This window comes from Pleuronectes platessa, chromosome 2 (assembly GCF_947347685.1).
Source record: "Pleuronectes platessa chromosome 2, fPlePla1.1, whole genome shotgun sequence".
In the NCBI taxonomy this organism is placed as follows: Eukaryota; Metazoa; Chordata; class Actinopteri; order Pleuronectiformes; family Pleuronectidae; genus Pleuronectes; species Pleuronectes platessa.
The window spans coordinates 23,128,724-23,152,402 of NC_070627.1; the positions used below are offsets into that span (position 1 = coordinate 23,128,724).

General features: G+C 44.4%; 2 protein-coding genes across 3 annotated transcripts; one reads left to right on the forward strand and one right to left on the reverse strand.

Moving 5' to 3' along the window:
- Positions 1–252: 252 nt before the first annotated feature.
- Positions 253–13,512, reverse strand: zhx3a (zinc fingers and homeoboxes 3a). Of its 2 annotated transcripts, none has more exons than XM_053436332.1 (3): positions 13,418–13,512; positions 2,244–5,157; positions 253–1,791 (listed from the first exon to the last, which is right to left on the reverse strand). In XM_053436332.1, the coding sequence occupies exons 2-3, from the start codon at positions 4,955–4,957 to the stop codon at positions 1,758–1,760; spliced, it is 2,748 nt and encodes a 915-aa protein (XP_053292307.1). In that variant the 5' UTR covers positions 4,958–5,157; positions 13,418–13,512; the 3' UTR covers positions 253–1,757. The 2 variants fall into 2 exon arrangements, with proteins under 2 accessions (XP_053292307.1, XP_053292300.1); XM_053436325.1 differs by having other exon boundaries at positions 13,229–13,496.
- On the forward strand, positions 13,054–20,412 carry fam83d (family with sequence similarity 83 member D). The gene is made up of 4 exons (XM_053436344.1): positions 13,054–16,527; positions 18,021–18,188; positions 18,517–18,641; positions 19,056–20,412. Exons 1-4 carry the CDS (start codon positions 16,042–16,044, stop codon positions 19,954–19,956), a joined length of 1,680 nt encoding a protein of 559 aa, XP_053292319.1. The 5' UTR covers positions 13,054–16,041; the 3' UTR covers positions 19,957–20,412.
- Positions 20,413–23,679: the final 3,267 nt, after the last annotated feature.

A 23,679-nucleotide genomic window follows, 5' to 3' on the forward strand; every position in this document is an offset into this window, starting at 1 on the left:
CATAGACTATGAAGACAAAATAAATTCTGGAAGGATTGCCTGCCATGGAAACTGACTGAAAAATGTTCCTCCCGGGATCAGTGCTCAATGCTACTTGTACTGCGTGCTTCTCACCAGCAGGTGAGGCTGTATGCATTTGTCCAGTGCATGTTACTCCCTCATTCGTCACATTGAGTAGTTTGAATTGCAATCATGGAACAATGCAAGTTCTCTCCTCGTGCAAGGGGCTGATCAAATAATGAGGCGTCAGTGCTTGGTGAGTATTCAGTTTATTCTGTAAAGATTCAGAAGTGTAGAAAGGATGATACAACAGTGCTTTATGATCAGACTATTTCATAAAAGTTTCTTTTTAAGTGATCATAACACCGTAAGTCCAGATTCCATTTATCTCAAACCAAAATAAATTTGTAACATTCGACACAAGTGCATACACTGCTGGTAGGAGATCAACCTCCAATTTCACTTTGGATGGTATAGCACCGTTCATTAGCTATTAGCAGCCTGACAAAGATGCAGCTTAATAGGATTTATGTAGTGACTGTATGTTTATATAAACACAAGAAAATTCAGAGGAGAGCAAAGATCTCCTCATTTGGCTCTCTAGCTAGCACAATATCTCACTCTGTCATTGTCTAGGGATCAAATTGATAATTTTGCATTAAACAACATTTTTGCCAGTAACAATATTTGATACAATTACATCTTAAAGTTAAACATCTCCAAGTGTACAGAAAGCAGCACAAGATTTTTTTTTTCACAGATATAGACCAACAGTGACCATCGATGCACTGGCATGTTTTTTTTTTTTCTTTCTTTTTTTCAGGACAGCACAGTAGCTGGAAAGCAAGGTGATGGACAGACAGGTCATATAAACACATGGACAGAGCTGAGTAAGGCAACGTTAGCGTGACAGGCTTCTCTCTGTTCAGTTTGCAGGGCAGTGTAGTGTATTGATCTCGACAAAGCCGTCAATACCTTTAATGTGGGGCAGTGTGATTTTTCTAGCATTGCTGTCTTCATTAGTGCATTGTACAGTATATAGTCTCTTGCGTGTAGCTGAACTGCAACGTGACACCGACATTAATACAGATCTAAATAAAACATGTTTGATTGCATCTGGACTTACAGTGACTATAGAAGAGTAATAGAATTGAAAAAAACATAACGGAAAAAGTAAAATTCAAGGCAGTGCTGAAGTACTGGTTGCTAAAAAAGTAAAAAATATCACAAAGCCAACAATAACATTTCCTCGACACATCTTTAGTTTGTCCAGTCAGTACAAACCCTCTCGTATAGTGCAGTTTCAATCATATATATATATTTCCCCCCTCTGACCCAAAACAATATCATTCGGCCCTATCCTATCCTATCTTCGCTCATTCAAGTCAGTTTTCCAGTCAGTGTGCGTCTTCTCTCGCTCGTTTTCTTTGATCCCTCGTACTGACCTCATTGTGCACCCTCCCCACACAACCACAAAGAAGCATGAAAGGCTTAAACATCACAGAACTCAAAAGGTGAGAAGTTCTTTCTTTTTGACGATAGCAGGAAGTGATGGCAGATGGAAGAGAAGGCGTAGGAGGAGGAGGGGGGGGGGGGTATTCACAGTTACAGTCAGAGTCCAACGGTCCAGCTACAATCACATCTGCTGTCATTATGAACACTCTAGTTTTCTTTTCTTTTTTTTACACCACGGCCAGGGGAGCGAGCCAACCTTTAAAACATTGTGTTCCTCTGGCGAACTCTGGGCCCCGGCATCATCACACCTCCAGGAGCTCCATCCTCAGGCGATCCCTGATCAGCAAACACACACACAAGAGAGAGGCAGCACTGTAAAAAGGCGCCTGCGTATGGGTCGACTTGCCTCTCGGAAATCTATCTCACCAAAGACAATTGTCATGATTTATTCACATATATTAGCATGCGCTCTCAATCTATAATTCAACGCTTCAGACTTCGACTTAATCTAAAAATAGCATCTTAAACATGGACCTTTGATTGCCCAAATAAGCTACTCAGCGTTAGTACCTGTACGCACTTCTCCTGCCTCCTTTTCACTGTACATCACGCAGCAGCCACTACAAACAAGCTGTCCCGCTTTCATCACTCCACCTTGCTTTCGCAGCTTCTTTGATTGATTAGCAGCCCTAAGCTTGTACAATATCATAAGACACTTGGATGAGAAGTGTATCTTACTTCAGAGGCTTTTATCTCACTTTGTAATTCAAGCACAGTGACTGTAGTACCTGGCCTGGTTGCCATCGGTCTGTTGTTCGATGAGCGACTGACTGGCCACTGGCTGCTGGTGGTCGGCTGCTCTCTCTGACCAGGGATCCTGCAGGACTTCTGGAGGCGCCGACTCCTCAGCTTGGCCGTGGTCTCCGCCCCCCTCCGACCCCATCAGCCCGAGCAGCGGTGAGTATGAATCCTGCCACACAACCTGCTGCCCTGAGATCAGTCCTGCTTCTCCTTCAAGGTGCTTGTTCGTGTCTTTCTCAATAAATTTATTTTTGGCTGCTTGAGGGTCCTTCGGTGATTCAGCTTTGACGTCTCCGTGGGCCCTTGCCCCCTCCTCCGACTCCCCTGGAAGTCGCTGATAGGTCTCCAGCCACTTCAGCTGCCCATTCTTGTGGCTGTACCTACAGTCGCTGAACCAGCGCACCACCTCTGATTTGGGAAGGCCCGTCTGGACGCTTAAGTCCTCATACTGCTGACTGCCGGGCCAGCGGGTGTTGAAGAAAACACCTCGGAGGATATTCAGCTGCTGGGGGGTCTTGTTGCCCCAGGGCGGGGAGAAGGACGGCTGAGAGGCGGTGACTTCGGCTGCCTCGGAATTGTGTTCCCGATGTACAATCTCAGATGTGGTCTCGGACTCGTTCATCTTCAGCCTCTTGAAGTTGATCTTGATGGGGTCGACTTTCAGCCCTGGGCCGCCTCGCTCCACAGCAAACGGATCCTCATCCTTAATGAGCTGCTTTAAGATTGACATGCCTTTTATTGGGAAGTCCGTGTTGCATTTGCCCTCATCTAAAATGGATGACATGCTTTTTGTAATGACAGTGGTGCTGGTGCTTTCAGTTGGGGATTTGCTGGCATGGTTTAGGCTCGGTACACTGTCATTACTGGTAGTACTGGGATATTCACTGCTAATACTGTTGTTAGACATGTGGATGTTGTTGTTGGGCCTGTCGTCGTGCTTTGCGGTGTTAGCCGGCTCCTGTGGACTGATGACGCCGCTGCTGTGACTGTTATTGGTGACACTGGATTTGCTGGTGTTGGTGATGATTGCGTGACTCTCTGTGCCGTTTGAAGCTTCCGATCGAATTGGTAAACAGTTGCTTTTGGGATTTGGTTTGCCGTTAGTGTCAGCAACACGGCGCGCATCATTATTGCTAATGTTGGCAGAGCAAGTGGCAATGCTGTTGATGCTGTTTGTGGGGCTGCTGTTATGCACCGTTTTCCTGGTGACAGTCTCACCACCGTTACTACTGCTAGAATAGCTGCTGATGCTGCTGCTACTACTGCAACTACTGCTGCTACTGCTGCTTCGACTGCTGCTGGTGCTACTCACAAAACCACCGTTTCCAGCCATGTCCAGGCTGACGCCATTGCTCTTGACTGTCTCCACAGTGGGTTGGGTATTCTTTGTCAGTACCTGTGTTGTTCTGACTATGGGCGGACATTTTGGGGGGACGATTGGAGTAGAATATGAGACCCTGGTGACATTGGGGTTGGTTGACATGCTGGCCTGTGTGGCCAGGACTCCCAGAGGCCTTGTTTTTATGCTGCCATAGGGAACTTTGGGCATCTGATAGTTTGGTCCTTTTGAGCCTGGCTGGGCGTGGACAGTGTGGTGAGTCACAATGTGATTGACGTGCCGTTGCACAGTTGGCTGCTTCTGAGGCGCTCCACCTTGGAACACGGTGTTGAACATCTTCCTCCTGGCCTCCTCGATCTCTTCGGGAGACCAGCTTATGCCTTGCTTAAGCCTCTGGGCAGTAAACCACAGTTTGATCTGCTCCTCTGGGAACTCCGAGACCACTGTCAGGTAGCAGAGCTCAGCTTTGGTCGGGTAAGGGAACTTACCAAAGGATGTCTTGAGAAAGCTGCTGGTGTCCATAGCAGCATCGTAGGTGGGGATGCTGCTGAGTGGGATCATCACCTTTGGAAGGTCTTTATTGGAACTGGAGAAAGGGGGGGAGTAAAGGGAGGGAGTGTGCTGGTGAAAGACTTGGTTGGGCACTGTCTTCGTAATAAAGTGAGCGACAGATGTCCTCGGCATAGCTGGGGCGCTAGAAACACTTAGAGCCCCGTTTTGGAGTTCAGGCACATTTGTCAGCATGCTGGGGTCTACATCCTTTCCAGGGTCAATCTTCCGTACCTCCACGGTGTGAGAAACCACAATCCTTTTGTGCTCCCCCTTGGCTTTCATCATCTTTGCAATAGGTGTTTTGGTGAGGGAGATCCCAGATTCTCTGTAGTCTTCTCCACTTTCTGTGAACAGACTTTGTTCCACCGTTGTAACTCCGTCCCTCTTGTTGACATTTAGGGAGGCAGTGACCAAGCCCTCCATTATCTTAGGGTGAGCGTTGGCGTTATGCAGAGCCAGACCCTCGAAGCGGACGACGGACACCCCACAGTTCAGGCAGTAGAAGGTGGGCTGTGCCCTGAAGTCTGAGTGGCAGTTGTGCATGTGATCCAAAAAGTAGTTAAGATCTCTGGATTCAAAACGACAAGTCGAGCAGCTGTACGTGCCTCCTTTTTGCATCTCGCTGCCACTCTCCGATTTGGAGGAGCTGTGAGAAAAATGGCCAGACTCTTCTCCAGAGATGCTGAGTATGCTGTCCTCTGGGATTGTTGGTAGGAGTTCTGGTAGCGAACCCAGTATGATTTCCTCACGCACATGTTTGGATTTGGATGGTATCATGCAGGGTACAGTGGATTTCCTCTTGCTGGCCATCGTGCAATGTTGTGTCGATGGAAGAGTGAGTGGTGATTGGTTGTCCGGTATGATGAGAACAGAGGGTGGGTGGATAGTGGAGAGGGTTGAATGGAGTTTAGTGTCATGGACCAGCCACTATGAGATCACAGTGTTGCTTCATGCCTTCTGCCACTTCAGGACTCCTGTCACATGGACGAGTTTAACAGCTCCCAGGGAACCTGTGAGGAAAGAGTACAAAAAGGAGATGTGACTCTCGCAGCCCATATTCAATTTAATCAAAAAGAAAAGAGAGTACGGCTCTGAAAGAACATGGAAAACATAGGGATACAAATTGTAAAAAAAAGATCTTGAACACCGTGCAAATAAAATTCAAAACCTGTTTTTCTATTTTAAACCTTGAAATATTTATAGATAATCCAGCAGCAGGATGCAGAGGAGGCAAATAGCCCCACACAGAGTAATAAGTGTAGGTGGGAATTCAGTGTTATCAGTGTAGGTGGTATTTATCAGTAATAACAGCCCTGAAGTAGGATTCCAGGGCTTTTCTTTTCAAAGAGCCGTACGATCTATGCCTTCAATCAAAATGAAGGTTACATAAATTACTGCATAGAAAGAGGCGGCAAATTTCAGTCTTGACATATTTCAATAAATAAAGAGTTCATCAACAAGGATATTATCAATATTTTAAAATTACATTGGGCTGATACCGAAACCCCCCGCCGCCATGAAATATATAAAAAGAAGAGCAAAGAAAAAGGCTTTTAATTGGCTTCCGCTTTCTTTCGCGCACACACACACACACACACACACACACACACACACACACACACACACACACACACACACACACACACACACACACACACACACACACACACACCTTCAAATCAATGCAGGCTGTCTGTGTTCTTGTTATTTACTAGGATTTACAGACTGGTGTCTAGCTGTCACTTCTTATGAATTCAGAGAAAAAGGAGCACAATAATCAACAGAGCCAGAGACGACCCTCAATCTCGACAATATTTGTTCTTTTCCGTCCCTGCTGCCATAGGTTTGGCTCGTCTAATTACTGATGGCATGCATCCACTGAATTATTTTTAGCAAAGCCTCAAGATGCCTAAAAAAAATGAAACGTGTAAGAAGCACTTATATATAAGCTAATGTGACAGAGTGTACAGTGAATGGGATTTGCCGAATATGAATCAGGGATAGGATCTTTTTGGCAGATACCACTTGCCTCCATACAGGAATAACCACTAAATAAATATTATTCACAGACTACTATAGCTTTTTTGAGAGATTTTGAGTGGGATGCACTTCACCTCTCCACACTGATAGTGAGCTGGATAACCTTAGCAGCTGTTTCACATTGTAATACCGACCACAAATATGCAAAAATGTCCATGCAGGTTTGGGTTTGTTCGCAAAAATGTTGTAAGTGTAGATATTGTTATTTTAAATGCTGTGTGTTTTTTTACAGGGGGAAAAGGTAAATACAAAAATCTACTTTAAATGTTTATTGTCATTTTTGCCAGTGAATAACTACTTGGTTGTGAGCCATATGTTTTACATTGAACATTAAAGTGTGTCTTCATGTACCTTTAAGGACCTGAAACATCCCCACGAGGTCAGGGAGGGTAACTACAAACACATCTGAAGCCACTTACAAGCTGCCGACTCCAACCGCCTCATTCTACATTTGCTCAACAAGCAGCATGATGTCACATGCGTGCAAATAATCACAGTACACAGATCACTGGGCGCTCCAATCCATTAGCAAACCACATCCAAAGGCTTCTCCCCTCCTATAACACTGCCTTCATAAGGATGGATTGTATTTGCCGACTTCAACATGTCTCCTTGTTGCTCTCTGCGTTATGTAAAGAGAAAGGAAACATGGCTCTGCTCCCTCACAACGCCACAAATATTTAACAGTGTGAGAAAAGACAAAGGATACACTCCCATCAGTGTTACATTAGCGATGCAGCTGCTTTTAATCGCTATCTTAACACTAAAAAGTACAGAACATGTAAAACAAATGATGAGGTAAAATCTCTAAGTGGACTGGACCCTCTGCCCTCTGCATGAACTTGTGTGACACCCCCCACCCCCACCCCACCCCCTCCCACACACACACACACACACACACAGTTTCTGTATATCACATCTGAGACTAGAGAAATGGATGTGTGACACGCTGCTGAAAACTAGTTGCTCTGTCCAAATCACTCTTTACCTTCTTTTGCAAACTTATGCTCTTGGGAAAAATAAAACACACCATATCATCCAGTCATAGCCCTCTGTTGAAATCCAGCATACCTTGACATCACCTTATGCCGTTGGTCGATTACAAAGAAAACAGTTTCAAATACTTTCAATATGTTTTTTTTTTGTTGTGCTACGTTTACACATACCGAAAAGCACTCTGACAGACTTTCGTTTTACTGCTTCCACGTGTGTGTTCACCACGGCCGGCTGGACGGTAAATAAAAGATGAACCTGTTCCAGAATTAAAACCTTCAAACTACTGCCCCAACAGCACTGATCCCAGACTGTGACTTCCTCCTCTTACCCATACCTCTTTTTTCATTCCTCCTGCTTTTTCGACAGAAAGAACTCAAACAAAACAAAACAAACAGCAAAAGAACTAGGTCACCAGCATCTTATGCAGTAATCCCGGTTCACTGCATCCAGACGTGGGCATGTGCTGTATGTTCTGCCGCCAGAGAGGTCATGATATCCTCTGACGGCACACTCGATTAACCCCTGGTGAGGACACTGCGTTCATTGAGTTTGTTCCACTGAACCAGGGATTTAGACAGGCAGCTTTCATGTAACAGAGGGATGTAGTCATGCACATCTCAAACATCTGTGTGAGAGAAGTCACAATGTTATAGAACTTTGTGGAAAACAAAAATCTGGGCAGGCTTTGTTTCACTGCGGTGAAGTGGTTAATTTTGTTTGTCCCACAAACAGCACGCTGGATGCCAAGACGTTTTAGAAAATTAAGTGATGGAGAAGGTAATTTAACTGTGACTGGTGTAGCAGCACCCAGAGGGGACGGCGGTCTGCGACCAGACAGACGCTGGCCTAGTACAGAAGCTCCCCTCCCCGAAAGAACACACATTCCACTTCCTGCATGAGAAAACCCAAGACAAGCCAAAAGTTGAGAAAGGTTACGTAAAGAATCAGGTCACCTATCAAAAGAATGGGCTGCTTTATCTGGCCAGTGAGACGTGCGATCAGACACGAGACAAGGGCTTCCCAGACAGGGAGCCAGTGAATGGTTCCCTCTGAAAAGCCCGGCCTTGTGTTTCAATGGCGAGTTAGACAACACTCAGACGATCACTGTCCCCGGTGCGTCGTATGTTCTCGCACTAGCACTGGTGGGGGGGGGGGGGGGGGGGGGGGAGTCTTTTCATCTCGGCGGACCAGGGGAGTTGTATCTGAAGTGAGGGAAAGTGGCAGAGCTCTCAGAAGTGCTTTCCGAACACCCACGCTCAGCGTATGCGGAGGGGCCCTGTTCTGCCGACTAAGACCCGCATTCTAACCATTCAGCTTCTCGAAAACAAGCGTTTCAAAACAAATGGGATTAGGCTAGGTTTCAATTCTGATGGCGCTCTATACGTTCTGCCCGATTTAATAGCAGCTTTAAGATATACAGAAGGGCCTCCCTCATGCGCCCTCACACTGTCATTTCCATAACAATATTATATTTACATCTCATTAATATGTATTTAATTGAATTCTCTATACTTTAAAATGGCAAACAGCTGAGTGGGCTGCTCCCATCTCCAGAAACCAATTGAAAAAAAGCAGCATGTATCCTCTTTCATCACCACATAAACTGCTGCAGTAATTACAATATTACAACAGGAAAAACATGCCCAATCTACAACGAGCCGCTACCAGCAGGAAGAGAAGCGAGGCTGCAAAAAAAGGTCGCTCGACATTAAAATGTTATTCAAAACAGTCCAGTGATTCAGACACTCCCAGATCGTTGGGTCACCTACAGTTGACATTAACAAACAGAGATGGGTGCTTCTTGTTTTGCCGCCTGTCACATGAATGAAAATGGGAAGGCTAGAGGAGGAAGGACAAAGGAAGACAAAACTCAGACATCTGGGACTGAAGTGAGAGGATGACTGATGATGATGACAGGCTGTGCTGTTTCAATATTCCTCCCCGCTGACATCTCATAGGCACACGTCTCCACACACACGTCTCCACACACACGTCTCCACACACACACACGGCGTCCTCACACACTCCCTCCTCACCTCCGCAACACTTAGCACCTGCACCGCTCGGAAAAAATCTTTCTTTGAACTGAATAACTGACGAGGAGTCTCTTGATGCGACAGTCGCAGAAGAGCTAAAAAAAAGAAAAAAAGAAAAAAAAAGAGGCACGAATTCTTTCACTTATAACAATATTTATTTTGCGTGTAATTTGCTTTGACAGTGATCCGCGGCTGTCTTGCTTCAAAAGTCAGCCCCCAGCCCTGCTAAAAAATTGGTGTCCACTGGGAGTTGGTGCTAGGACAGGGGAGGGGGGGACTCCTGACAGATACATTTGAATGATCCCCAAAAAAAATCTGAAAATCTGTTCCGAGGGAACATTTTCTGCCAAATGTCCATTAAATAGATTAACGTCATGTGAGTGGATCAGCTGGACACCCAAATATAAGCCAGAGACAGAGAGCAATTACTGTCTTGCACAGAAAAGAGATGGAGAACAATGGCGCCTCATTTATAAGAGAAACGTGATCCAGTGCTGGGAGCCTTCAGACGGCTGACTGTCTAATTGCGATTGTTCTCTTTCCTGCATGTCTCCTGTGTCCATCATGCTGCCAGGGTGGACTAATGAGAGATGTGTTCGTTTGACAGTAGGCTGGACATCTTTGTGTGTGAACGGCACTGTACATTAATAATCTTCATGCTCCAATGTTACGTGTGCAGAAAAACAATTCAGAGTCATAAGGGTCATAATCACGAAGCACTGTACCAGTCTACACTGTGTTCTCCACCCGTCCAGCGTGCAGAGACTTCAGTGTGGACGCTCTGTCTCCGCTGCCGGTTTGTGTTTTTTTTTTTACTACATGGGTGTGTTTGTGTGTGTATTAGTGTCTGAATGTCTGAGATGCAGGTGTTGTCAGCCCTCTTATCCTCCTCCTCCTCACACACGCACACACACACGCAAATGCACACGCACACACACACACACACACACACCCTTACCTCCGTGACTGCAGTCTTGTCCACTGGGAGACTGGTCTGTGGTGCCACTCATGTGTTAACATTGCCATGGCAACCCCTTCTTCCCCTTGCCCACCTCGCCACACACACACACAGCAGAGTCACTCGCCCACACCCACTAACCTCTAGATACACACGCGCATATACACACACTGAATTCCTTGGACTGCATCCGGTGCAGGACAAACTTAATCCACATGCCCTGCCAGCCATCTTTGAAAAGTCCATTCATGGTTCAAGTCTCTTTCAGCTAACTTTGGTTGAGGTCCGCGACAATGACTTGGCCGTTTTGGCTCGTGAGCAGTTTGTAGCGACGCTATAATCCCTGCTCCGCTGTTCTCATGTGTTTTATAGCAGTTGATCAAAGAAGTATCGCAGCTGCAAACGCTACAAATGACCTCCCGTCTTTGTTATTGTCTTGTTAAATCAGTCCCGAGGCCTGAAGACCGATGCTGTGCAGTGCTTACCCACTGCACTCTACTGTCTGTCTGAGCATCTTTGTTGCACGGTCCTGTTTTGTGTTACAGTGAGCGCGTAGTGTTGAAATCTTTGTTATCCGAACGCTTCTTTCTGTGCCACAGATGAATGACAGACAAACAAACCATGGTGCGCAGAGAAAAAAAACTCTGAGTCATGCATCCTTTTACATCACTTTTGATGAATAACTTCTTCAGTTCTGTAGCCAAGACTACAGGCATTCATTTGGCAACTTAATGCGAAAAGAAAGAAAGATGGCGGCTTACTGCACATTGTAGTGTCCATCCTAAAATGGCTGACATCACAGCCTCCTCTAACTGCCAAAGCCTGGCAAATGCCAGCTCCTGCTGACCAAATCTTTCTTGCATGGGACAGAGAAAGTGGCAGGGGCTCTTTCCCCAATAGCCTCAAGGTTCCCCCCCCCCCCCACCCATCAGTGCACAGGCGTTTCTTTTGGTTGGAACTGTGCAAACATGCTGCTTTAGTGGGTCTTTTGAGCGGTCTGGGCTTTGATACGGCATTGGTCAAATGACAAAAGCAATACCAAAAGGGATAAATAAAAGTGAACCTCGATAGCCCGCCGTCCTTTTGCTGGAAAAAATGGGGCTCGGCATTGTGTTCCGGGGAATTTTCTGTGAGGACCATGAGGCATGCTGCAATCATGAATACTTGTTTTGACAAAAAACGAATGTAAAATAGATCTTGTTGGCATGATCGTCAATTTTTGTTCTCTGAACTCAAGGAATGTTGTACACTCCATGTCAGCTAAATCTTGCAAATCATGCCCATATGACCTTCCTCGGTATTCTCTGGCAGGGGATTCATTTTGAGCTGAGGGAGGCACACACAAACATAACATCCACAATGGCTGCAGTTAGAAACCGGAGCACCAAATCCTGAAAAGTACAGTACAGCAGGTTCGTGAGGGGTGGCATGAGCAGAGACTCTGCTCTGCAGAGGGGAGTGGGCACTCTTGGCCCACTACATTGTGCCTGTGTATACAAACACTCCGCTGTGGCCATAACGAAAACTGTGAGCTGTGCCTAATTGCAGGGAGTGAGGGATGAAAGGCAATATGCCTGGCCTCATTAGAGCAGTTCCGAGAAGGGAGATGGAAGAGCGTTCCCAGGGATCCACAAAGAGAATTGACATTCCCCAAGTGTAAGCGTCCTGCTGGAGTGAAAACCTCCACACACGCTGAACTCGCTGGGCCAAGCTGAACTCAGTCTGCCGGAGCTGCACAGCGAGAGCTCATTTACCTTTGTTTTGCCGGTCATCACACACGCCTGCAAATTAACTATGGAAGAGGAAGAAATTGCCCACTGGAGAGTGGACTGCACTCCACACTTGGAGACACTGTCCACCTACTCCTGCAAGAAAAACCTAAATTTCAGGAGGTGCTGCACGTGACCCACATTATACGTAACAAGCTTATGTTGTTCAATAATTAAAATACATTTCCTTAAATTGCCAGTGATTCATCCTCGTCCTACCGCCTGCTTGAATAATTTGGGGGTGTTGTGGATACTGGAGCCACACATGATCCACTGAGGCAACATTAGTCAGCACAGAGGACCCTCCCCTATAAAGGCAGAGGAGGCACTTGGCATTCAAAGCTTGGCCAATATTTTATGCAAAGATATCAAATGTGACTGCGGAGGAATTGATATTTTCTAATGCAACACTGACTGATAATCCAAAGTTTTCCAAAATATCTGCGTTTCGTGCGATATGAGCAGCGCTCCTGACTGTACTGTATATGCCTCGGTGTGTGTGTGTGTGTGTGTGTGTGTGTGTGTGTGTATGTTTGTGTTTGTGTAAGAGTAGGGCAGCGGCACATGTTGGTAGGTGGAAGAGGAGGAAATGAAAGAAAAAGTCCAGTGCACAGAGACACGGGCCTACCTTTTTTTCTGCTCTGGCAAAGGGGAAGAAATGTGTAGAGGGAGAGAGAGAGAGAGAGAGAGAGAGTGATCGATAGGGGCAAACTGATAGTTCTCTGTGCAGTTTGAACATCTGTGGACTTTCCTTCACATCTGTCGACGAGGCTGCTGTATAAGCTCTGCGTTCACAAGTCTTACAACTAAAAAAAAAAGCGCTCAGACTCGCGGCGAAACAACCGCGGTGCGTTGTGCAATAAAATAAAGCAGATACGCCACATTGTATAGGGCGAGCGAGGAGCGCAGGACGCAGCCAGACGGAGGATCCGCTGTTAACTGTGACAAACTGACGAGTTAACCCGTCTCCCTCCATTCACACGGCTGCGGGGCAACACGCCGCCTCGGAGCCGACGTGCCAAAGGCGATCTGGCACTCTATATAACCTTATGAATATTCCCAAAAAAAATCCTCCACCCCCCTCCTCCACCTACTGTCGCCATTTTATACATTGGCGACTTCATGTAAACTGCCTTGACTACAGCAGCAGCACATGAAAATCCAATATTCAATAGCGACGCGTAATTTCAAGCAACTTTACAGAGATCGCACCAACGCGAATAACGAGGCGTGTGTGCGCGTCAATTTTTTTCTTTTTGGTGAAGAGTAAATGTGTCCTTACCTCAGCAGTCGGCGGGGTAAAATGGAATCCGACATTAATATATAAATGAATAATATTGGATTAAGCCCCGATCGTTGCGCTTTGAGAAGAAGAGGAGTCGAGCAGGGGGTGGGAGCTCTCCTCAAGTGAACCCGGTGAACTGGCGTGAACCCGTCAGTGACCACGGCAAGGTACATTACATTACATTACCTTTCCAACCCCTCTGCCACACTGTATGGAGACGGCAAAAACAACTATGGTCGGCGGCGCAGGACGAGGCAGCTCCAAAAAAAAAAAAAAAAAAATTAAAGCGAGTGTATTTCCTATGAACACGTGACTCGGAGCGTCATCCAAAATCCAAAAGCCCTTTCATCTCAAATTTTGGTGAGGGGCGGGGATGAGATGAATGTGTGTGTGTGTGCGTGTGTGTAAAGGGGAGGAGGAGGAGGGAACGTATACTGAGCCCAGTGCACATTTGGGTATGTCGTTATAGGGGTTTAAGGCACATCGGGTTATACATAGTTACAATGGCGCCGGGAGCAGCCTGATGCGCGCATGGACTGTATTGTGTGTAGATTTGACAGTTCAGTGATCTTCTCTTTCACTGGGCTGCATCACCCAAAAGGTCCTCTTAATTAGGTCACATGTCTTTCTCAATATAGATGGCTGCTGTCTTCTGACAAAAAAAAGAAAAGAAACTTGATGGGCTACTATGAATATTAATCGTTGTGGGACATGTCGTTTAAAGCACAGGCCTCTCAGCCCACCAGTTTAAAATAGACTTTTACGCACACGCGTAACGGTGCATGACCAATTTATGCAGATGTGCTGTAAATGTAGCCTATATGTTCATGTTCATTTTTTATGTTTGACCATAAAATACTCATTCCTTTGATCGCATAACAATGTTTTATTTAGGTTTTAATTATATAGGTGTAAAATGTGTTTTAAGGGCTGTGACCCGCATGACCTTGTTGGCCTTCTGTGCGTAAAAGCGCACAGGGAAAAGGCGCAAATGAGACATCTTTAGAAAGAGGGAATAATATAAAAAGGGTAATATAATAACAATAAAGGATTAACTATAACAATATAGGTTTTTCAAAGATGTTAAGGAAATATAAAGACAAAAAATATTGTATTAGAGTAACAGGAAGTTGGACCATATCCTGTAAATTACATCAATATAACATTCTCATAGTTGTAATGCGTATATAACTACTACAGACCCTCAAGTATTAGAGATTCATGTATTTTCACTTCTTCTCACTTTGTCCTGACTGGATTCAGAAGTTGCAAGTATCTGTGGTCGTGTACAGTCAGGAAAAACAAAGATTATTAATCAGGAAGATGAATCACTCAAACATGTAAAAAAAATTCTGCAGAGGTGAGTCATGTAGTAGGGCAGGTTTAGGGTTTGGTACATTTGATTTAAATACCTGTTTGTCTGGATGCAGCAATACATGCTGATCTCATTGGCCTATTGTTTGAATGTATAACTATAAAGTGTTTTGTTTGTGAGACAGTGGTGTTGGTGGTGGTTTGAGCTTTTGTCAGATTCGGGCAGACACTGCTCTTCAGTGGATTGTCCCATTATAAATGCATTATAAGGCCAACAGGACATCATCCGAGTGGAGTGGCAGATCAGAGGCTCCCAAAATAATGGAGAAAACATTTCTATTTGGATTTGTTGAAGTGGGGTTGAAGGTTTACAGTTTCTTTAACATATGGAATAGTACGATGTAAATTTAGGCTAAACAGGTGATGTTTCTACACAGTATCCGGATGTATCCTCCGTGAGGTGTCACCAAAGCTACTAAACAGATCGTCAGCATCCTTGGTATTTGTGAATGAGCCTGCCCACTAAATGTAAAGTGCTACGTCACCGTGTTTCATTCCACAGATTCATTATTTCTAAACAGTGTTTCTTTGATAGTTAAAATCTGTTGCCTAGAATGTGCAGGAGCCAACAGAGGTACTGTTGCTATGGTTACTTTACGCACCTTGTTCACTGATTTAAGGTGAGAAACTGTTGATCAGATCTTTTCTGGAAACAATGTGTGACTCTGGCGTGACAGAACATCTTGTTGACGGTTAAATAGGCATTTTTTTATTACAATAACACGTCTATAAAATAAGATTTTATATATATATGATAAATGTAGATGTTTAAATCCACCATGCCTTGGTGTAAGCTGGCACAAGTTTCTTTACTGCAAAATCAGGAAATACAACCATTATTTATGATTGTTTTTCAGTCCTGTAAACAGATGAGCTACCAGCTTCATGCATTACAACGCTGTGGGCCTTAGATAGTGGGAAATGTGCTGCATGTGACTGCTTCACACCATAAAACAGAAAGTGCTGCTGCTCCTCGTGATTGCAAACAGCTTCATGAGCTCTCCTCAGAGTGACAGATGAGAGGCAAGTGGGAAGATGGCTGAATTATTTTCCTGCATGTTTATCTTTTATTAAAAAGAACGAGAAACCCTCACTGCAAGCAGAAAGAGGATGTGAGGACCAGGAATAAGTGTCAGAGTGAGAGCTCGGCTCTCTGTGGTGTAACCGGATCAGGGCAGAGCAGAGGGACGTACAGGAGGCTTGTTTGCTTCCAAACGAGCCAATGAGAGCAGCTTTACATTAGACAGACAGGCTGCCTCGGCGAGCCGGGAGACGCTTTTCAGGTTCAACCCCTGCGCCTCAGCCAATACGGAGCCACGACGCACGGGAGCGGAGGGAAACAAGGAATACGAATTTGACTTCCTGTAGGTCAAAGCCGTTACCTGGCACCTGCACCGGAGCCTGTGCGGACAGGTGTGAACACAGCAGCCACAGAAATGGCTCTGTCGCAGTGTTTGGACGATTGTCCTCTGAGCCTGACTCCAAAACGCACCGGGACCGGAGACCTGAACCTGCAGGAGGTCTACAACGAGAGGCACAGGCTGGCCCTGGAGGAGCTGCTGTCAGGAGGAGTCGACTACTTCCTGGGATTCCTCGCCAAGGAGCGGATCCCCAACTTTCTGTCGGACGATGAGATCCAGCGGATCCGGAGCACCGCCGTGCTGTCCCGGTGCGCCTCCGTGCACGGGGAGGACCACTCGCTGGAGCAGTCGCTCAGCAGCTCCCTTGACTGCTCCTCCGTCACCTACTTCCCCGAGGTGTCGGACGTGGAGCCGCCGCTGCTGGAGATCGGCTGGCCCGCCTTCACCGCGGGCTCCTACCGGGGAGTCACACGGGCTGTGGCGCACTTCCAGCCCAGCTACGGGGAGTGCATCTACAGCTGCAAGGAGGCTGCGAGGCGCATGATTAAAAGTGCCACAGAGGTATGCACGATGGAATAATGTGCTTCAATGTAATTATTACCTGACAGCTCCATATCAGCTACCAAATGATTCTGTTATTTCACTAACAAAATCACCTCCCTGCAGGGACTGGTACCATATTTGTCTATTTTATTCCTACAAAGTCAAACATATTATAACCAGCTTTAATTTTGATTAGTTTTTTCTAATCATCAGTCATTTGTTTTGAAATGTTGCTTAAAATCCTTTAATTTCCGCGTTACTTTTTGTTAAGATGTCCTATAATTAAATAGTTTGATTTGGTTGTGCTCCATTTAAAATCGATATCTTATCAAATAGGCCTCCAACTACAAAATAAGTGCTTGTTTGTGTGTGTATTTATACATATAAAACTACTTATTTAAATATTTTTGAAGGCACACTCAAGTTCTAAATCCTTTTCTTCCTTAAAATACATGCCAGATTGTCCCCATGGAATGTCCTTGATCAGCCAGAATATTAGAACTTGTGTTTTTTGTTTTTGGAAATCTTGATTAAAAAGGAAGCAGTGACCAAAGGATAAATCAAACAAAAAAACTCCCCACAGCATTCAAATTCACCGTGCTGTTCCTGGCGGGAGCTGTCATTCCCATCTCGATTTTTGTAAAGAAACATTCCAGCGTGAGGAGCGTAAGGAGAGTCTGGAGCTTCAGCAGCACCTCAGGCCTGCGTGAGCTCTGCGCTCCAGATGTGCCTCGACATGCTTTGCTCCTCTTTGTGAAACTTTGCATTCTCCCTTTCATTGGAAATCTGGAAACCCTAGATTTCAAAACTGGTTCACATCTAGACGATGGCGCTATACCAGTAGTTTCAGTCTCTCTACCAGTTGAAATGTAGCGTGGTCATTCAGAGTTCGCCTACTGAACATAGTCTTTATTGTACACAGGGGCCTCTGACTGTAACAACACACTGTGAGTGTATATTGTCACTGGTCAGCTCATTGAAACGGCGTGGGCTTGTACATCTCTAAAATTTAACTCTATGGTTGCACATTTTCCCTTTTAAAAATAAGCACCGAGACATATCATCCAAATAAGGTGGAACTCCAGACAAGGCTGCATGTGGGTAACACCAGTTAAAAGCAATAAATCCAAAATATGTAAACATTCATGTCTAATCCTCCCCACACAACCTTTACCGCAGCACGTGAAATTCCATTCCTCCCCGTGAAAAAGAGAAATCTCAACGCAGGAAAATGGAGGCAAAATTGGCGGTGCACCTGTGTCCTGTACAGAAGTCATTTGTTTGCTGACCAAGCGTTACTGCCGATTGCCATGGAAACAGACCACAGTCAATAGAGAGCTCATCAGCATACACGTTACAGGGATGGTGTCGGACAGAGATTCGCTGCTCTGTTTGAATAAGGCCTTGCATTTGATAATAATGAAAACACAATCATTTGGTACATCTTGGAAAGCACGGTTGCAGCCCGAGAAAGAATTCTATTATATTACCTCTGTATTTTTCCACTACAGGTGATTGCCATAGTTACAGACTCCCTGACAGACCTGGATATCTTCAGAGATCTTCAGGAGGCCTGTTCCCAACGCAGAGTCCCCGTCTACATCCTGTTGGACCAATTATGTGCTCCTGCCTTCCTCAAGATGTGCAGAAATGTCGGTGTTCACCTGGACGACCTTCGGGTATGTGTTTGGTTCAGTACAACTGGGTGTGGCTCTGTGTGCACAACGGGATCATCAGATGGCATCACATTAACATATGTCTTTTTTTTAAGTTTTTGCCATGACTACATAGCCAATATTTGCACTCAAAGCCGTTTGCTTAACAATATAGTTGGTAAATAAAAAACTTTGTTCCTTTACCTTCCACGACCTTCTAGACACCTTCTAGATACAGCATCAGTTTCCCTTTCTGCCCCGAAATAGTGCTTCTCAGGAGGTGCATTATAACATCTTTTCACGTAAATGCAATGCAATGCATTCCTGTTCTTTCTTTTTTTAATCCTTACAGCAAATGAGAGTTCGAACCATAACCGGTACGACTTATTACATGAGATCAGGAGCGAGGATAACTGGGGAAGTTCACGAGAGGTTCATGCTGATTGATGGAAACAGAGCCGCTACAGGTTCTTACAGGTAACAGCCTGCTAACCATTTTATCTAAAGTCTGCTATTATGGAAAATGGAAATGCCTAAAACCATAGGTGAAAAATAATATACATTTTTCTTCGTAGTTTAGCAAATTGAGCTGTTTACTTTCAGTCTTTCATGTCAAAGTCAAAGTCAACTTATTGTCAATTCTGCCACATGTACAGGAAATAGACAGGATTGCAATGCTGTTTCTCTCTGATCCCCTGTGCAAACATAAGTAGACAGGACATATAAGTACGCAATATATTCAGGACACAACACATAGTACACAATACAGCAAAGTATGCAGTCATACGGCACACGGTGGATAGGATCCAGAATAGTGTAAAAATGTATTGAAAATGCAAAAATACTAAATGGGATGTAATGTATATGTTGTTTAATGTTACTCCTGTGCAGGTTCAACTGGACTGATGGCAAACTAAACAGCAGCAATCTGATAGAACTTTCTGGCCAGATAACAGAGAAGTTTGATGAAGAGTTCCGCATCCTCTACGCCCAGTCTCTACCTCTAAATACTCGAGGACCTTCAAGTGTCCGAAACAGCGGCATTTATGAGAAGCTCCTCATCAAGCACTCGGTCACCTCCTCCCCTCACTTGGCTAGAAAGAGGCTTGTGGATCCAGTGTGCCTGACCAGCACGCCCAGCCGCGAGCCCCAAACCTTAGCGGTGCAGCAGCCCACACTTGATCCTTCAACTCCTGATCGCCGTAAATGCAGCCCAGTGGCTGACTCCTCCGCTATAGGTGAGGACTGGATGGGGCAGCATCACATGGAGGAAGAGGAGATCCTGGCTGGTAGCACGACTCAGCCTTTCCCCGCAGAGCAGCTGCCAGGGAAGGAACCAGCGATACCCAGCACCGTCTCCTGCCATGCCTCCACTCAGACCAGCAGGTCAGTGACGGACAGTGACACCCAGACGGACCTCCAGCTCACACGACACCCCGGCATCATCACACAGGCAAGCACAGGACCGAACCAGGCCGCCTCTCTAACCTTTCCGCAGTCCAGACAGATCTCGCCCACCCAGGCAGCTCCAGACGACACCTTGAAGGACTCTTTCCACAAGCTGACCAAGGAGCGCCAGCACCACTACTCCACCATCCGCTCCAGGCTGGAACACATGATGACCACACTGTCCCAGAGGCGAGAGCTAGCAGACGTCACAAACTTGACTCAGGGGCTTGGCGCTCACAGCAGGCAGAGGGCACACAAAGACTGGGAGGAGCCAGCAAACCCTAGACTGCTTGTTGAAAGTGCGGGCAAGGGCACGTGGCCAAGAGCCAGATGTGTACACTAGTTTTCCTGCAGGGTTTTTGATGATGGGGGGGGTGGACAAAGAGCTCTTGCAAGGTTTCTAGTGGATCTTCTGTTTCATATAAATGCTTTTGGCTCACGCCGCTTTTTTTCCATTTGCCTTTTTGCTTTGCCCACTTTAGACGTTTTCATGCTGTGTGCTGTCCATGTCGAATCGATTTTTTGGTGAAATGATAATGCATGGCTGAAACTGATTTCGCAAATATTAAGTTTGACCAAAGACACTGTGAAATAATATTTTTTGACCATGTCAGTTTAATGAATATCATTTGCTGAAGAGGTTAAGACTGGAACATTTTTACTGTAGTATAAATGAAAATGCATGTTTTGTTTATTTCAATCACATTTGACTGCTGTAGCCACATCTGATCCTCATTCCAGAGAGCAGCTGGCTCTCACTGTGCCTTGCTAATAAATGAAAAAAGTATTTTTTTCTAAATGAGGGGCTCATTTCTTTTGTCTTTGTGTCTCCTTGTTCTTACTTGTGCATCCATTGTGTTCAACTCAGCCTCATCGTAGTTAAACTGCCATCAGCTCCTCCAGTTGAATGTTGGAGACAGAATTGCTTCGTTGTTCAGGTTGTATGTATATAAAGAAGAAACTGGCAGATTACAAGTATAGATTAGGATGAACGCTAAATCACTTCTTTAGGCAGACAAGAATTTTACAACTGCCAATTCCTTGTATGTTTTATTTTCTGCACAGATAATTTAAAAGGACTCCAAGAGAGGATTGGCATTTATGAGAAGCTCTACATTAACAACAATCTAGTTATTCCAGATCTCCACACAAAGTCAATCATGGGCACCATGTGCTACGGGGCCTGGCACGAATGTGAGTTATGAAGCCTTTCAATCTTCATGACTCAGACCGAAGCACAAAGGTCCCGCTGTGAATATCAAAAGTTTCTCAGAGCTGGTTTGAAGAGTGCCCAGAATGCCCTCTTATAAATGAATTACTGGTGCTGAGTTTTTATGTGAATAATGTTTGACTATATGGAGGAGATGAGGTGTTGCCACTGCATATCAAGATTTAGATAGCTTCATTGACAAAGGAAGGAGGCCCGTATGTGGTTAGATTACACGATGGAGAGCAGGAATCAGATCACAAGATTATACTTACAGATGAAGAACCACTTAATACTCTCATTAACTGATAAGCTCAAGCTTTTTTTTTGCTCACAGCTTGGTATAATCAAATATAAGAAACTTAGGGATTCAGGTTGTAAAGAAAACAATTTATTATTATAATATTTTAGACATTTATTTAAATATTTTACATAGAAACACTGAAATTAAGACAAAAATGTGCTTTTAAAATATTTTTGTTTTCCAACACGCTGTTCTTGGGAACTGCTTCAACAACTGAGCTCATATTTCAAGATACTGTAGATGATCTGATTGATAATTTCTTTGAATGAAAAACATTGTACAGAATAATACAATATTTCTACTTTAGATACACAGTTATATTTAATCGGCTAACATTAAAATTTAGAAACAGTTAATGGATGTTGTACAACTTATCAGAAAATATGTTTATATGCAATATGTAAATACAAGGACTTGTAAATGTACTTTTCAAGACTTGTTTGACAGATTAATGTAGTAAAAGGTCAGAATAAAACTTTATCATGGAAAAACAGAAAAAACTATAATTAATTTAAAAAAAAGTGGTGTTGTTATGAATGTTTTCCATTTACAGCAGGCCATATCATTATCATTCAGATGTAACACAGCCAAGACTTGAAACTATTACATGGCAATAAGGAAAAAACAGCAGGCCGTTCAGTGGCTCCTCCTGCTGCGTGTGTATCTCCTACCAGGCAAACACATCAAAAGCCTCGGCATTCATTATGTAAAATGGCGTCGCTGAAGGGAATCGATGTACAAGTAAATACAATGGTGGTGATATGTGAGAGAATGGTATTTGATTGTAATTGGCTGCTGCAAAGCAACCACTGGCTGCAATCAAGGAAGCAGCAGGGGATCCACAACACACCAGTCTGCACCTATTAGGCTCGGCTCACTGGTAAATAGAGAACATCACATATTCCACTTCACATGCAACAATTAAAAAACCGTATCTGTGATTTACTTTTTAATTGATTTTTCCCCTCTTAAATAGAAAGTGCCTATTTCGAACACATTTCAGGATCCCAGTTGTGGTGAGCATCAGTGGCAGTCAGTGGCAGCACTCAGCCACCAGAGAGAGCCCTGTCCTTAGCTAAAACATGCTCACGGTCCTCTCCCCCACACTTTGTCCTGCTTTAGTCCCCTCACAAAGAAGGGCTGCAAATCTAGAAAAACCCAGGGCTCGTTTCTTAGAACAAAATAACACCATGTTATTCTTTTTTACCACAAACACTTTGTGGATTTATCACAATTCACAGATACATTTGTTATAAATTCATTCTGGTGCCTCTCACGCTGTTTTTAAGCTGTAACACGTTCATGTTTGATTTAAGGTTGACACAGCAGAAACCGCCACCATCAGTTGTCCTCCTCAGGTCAATGGTGATCCCCGGAGAATTGTGGCACAACCTCTCCTGCTGCATGCTGGGTACAGTACAGTCCTTGTGGATGTCAGCACGTGTGACAGAAGGTTTAACATTATATCCAACCAGATATTGTTTGTTTTCTTATCCAGTCAGTCAGCACGTATATAGCTTGATACTCATAAATCACAATTTGAGGAGTCTAAAAAATGGAGTTAGGTAAATGACAGGATTAGAAACTTGGCCAAATTGTTTGATGAGGGATTGAAGAGGAAGCAGAAAACAAATGTCCAGAAATAAAAAGCAAAACAAAATAGCCTACTCTTTACTTTAGGATACTCCCTAAGCCAAACCAAATACAATTATGAATCTAATTATTCTCTCTCTCCTTTTCTCTTTTATCTATCACTCTCTTCTCTTTTCTTTATGTCTTCTTGTTTTATTGTGGTTAACTACAGTTAAAATTGTACTAAAATTTCTCGTTACCTAAATTTGATTATTTCATATGTACAATAATGATAATGACTGTAATGTCTCATTATTAATTAGGGATGTGGGGATAAACAGTGGTAGACACCTTAGTTTCTTTCTTTCCCTTTTGGAGAAGTAACTTTCGTCACGGTTGAAACTCAAAGAAATAGAAAAAAAAGATTATGATAAATCACAGCTGCAGAATCAGGAACGACAGTAGTGATCAGATTTTTCTGCAGGTTTATACAACATATTGGGTGTAAATGTGACTTTCTTTTAATACATTACTTCATTTGAATATTTTGTACATTTTAGCATATTTTGAAAAATGGCCCGGTTGTGTCTGATATGATGGCAGCACCTCCTTCTCGTCCTCACAGCTCTGCAGTGTCCCACAGGACAAAATAGATCAGGATGACACAGACAGACAGCACCGGCCATGTAATTGATTATTGGGTTTATATCCATCACCATGTACGTGTATGTCGTCTCCCTCTGTGTCTGGCCGTGAATGCACAGATTGGACTTCTAACTCTAGCACGATGTTTCTGTTATTTTATTATCATATAAACTGAATGAACAATTAGAGCAGTGGAATTACTGTCGATGTTCGGATTTTGGCTCAGGCTCCTGGAAGAAACGGACATCAGGTTTGGCTTCTGACACTAACTGACATAGTTAAATGGCTCTCCTGATGCTGAGCATAAACCTTTTAATTACTGCAAACATGGTTGATGA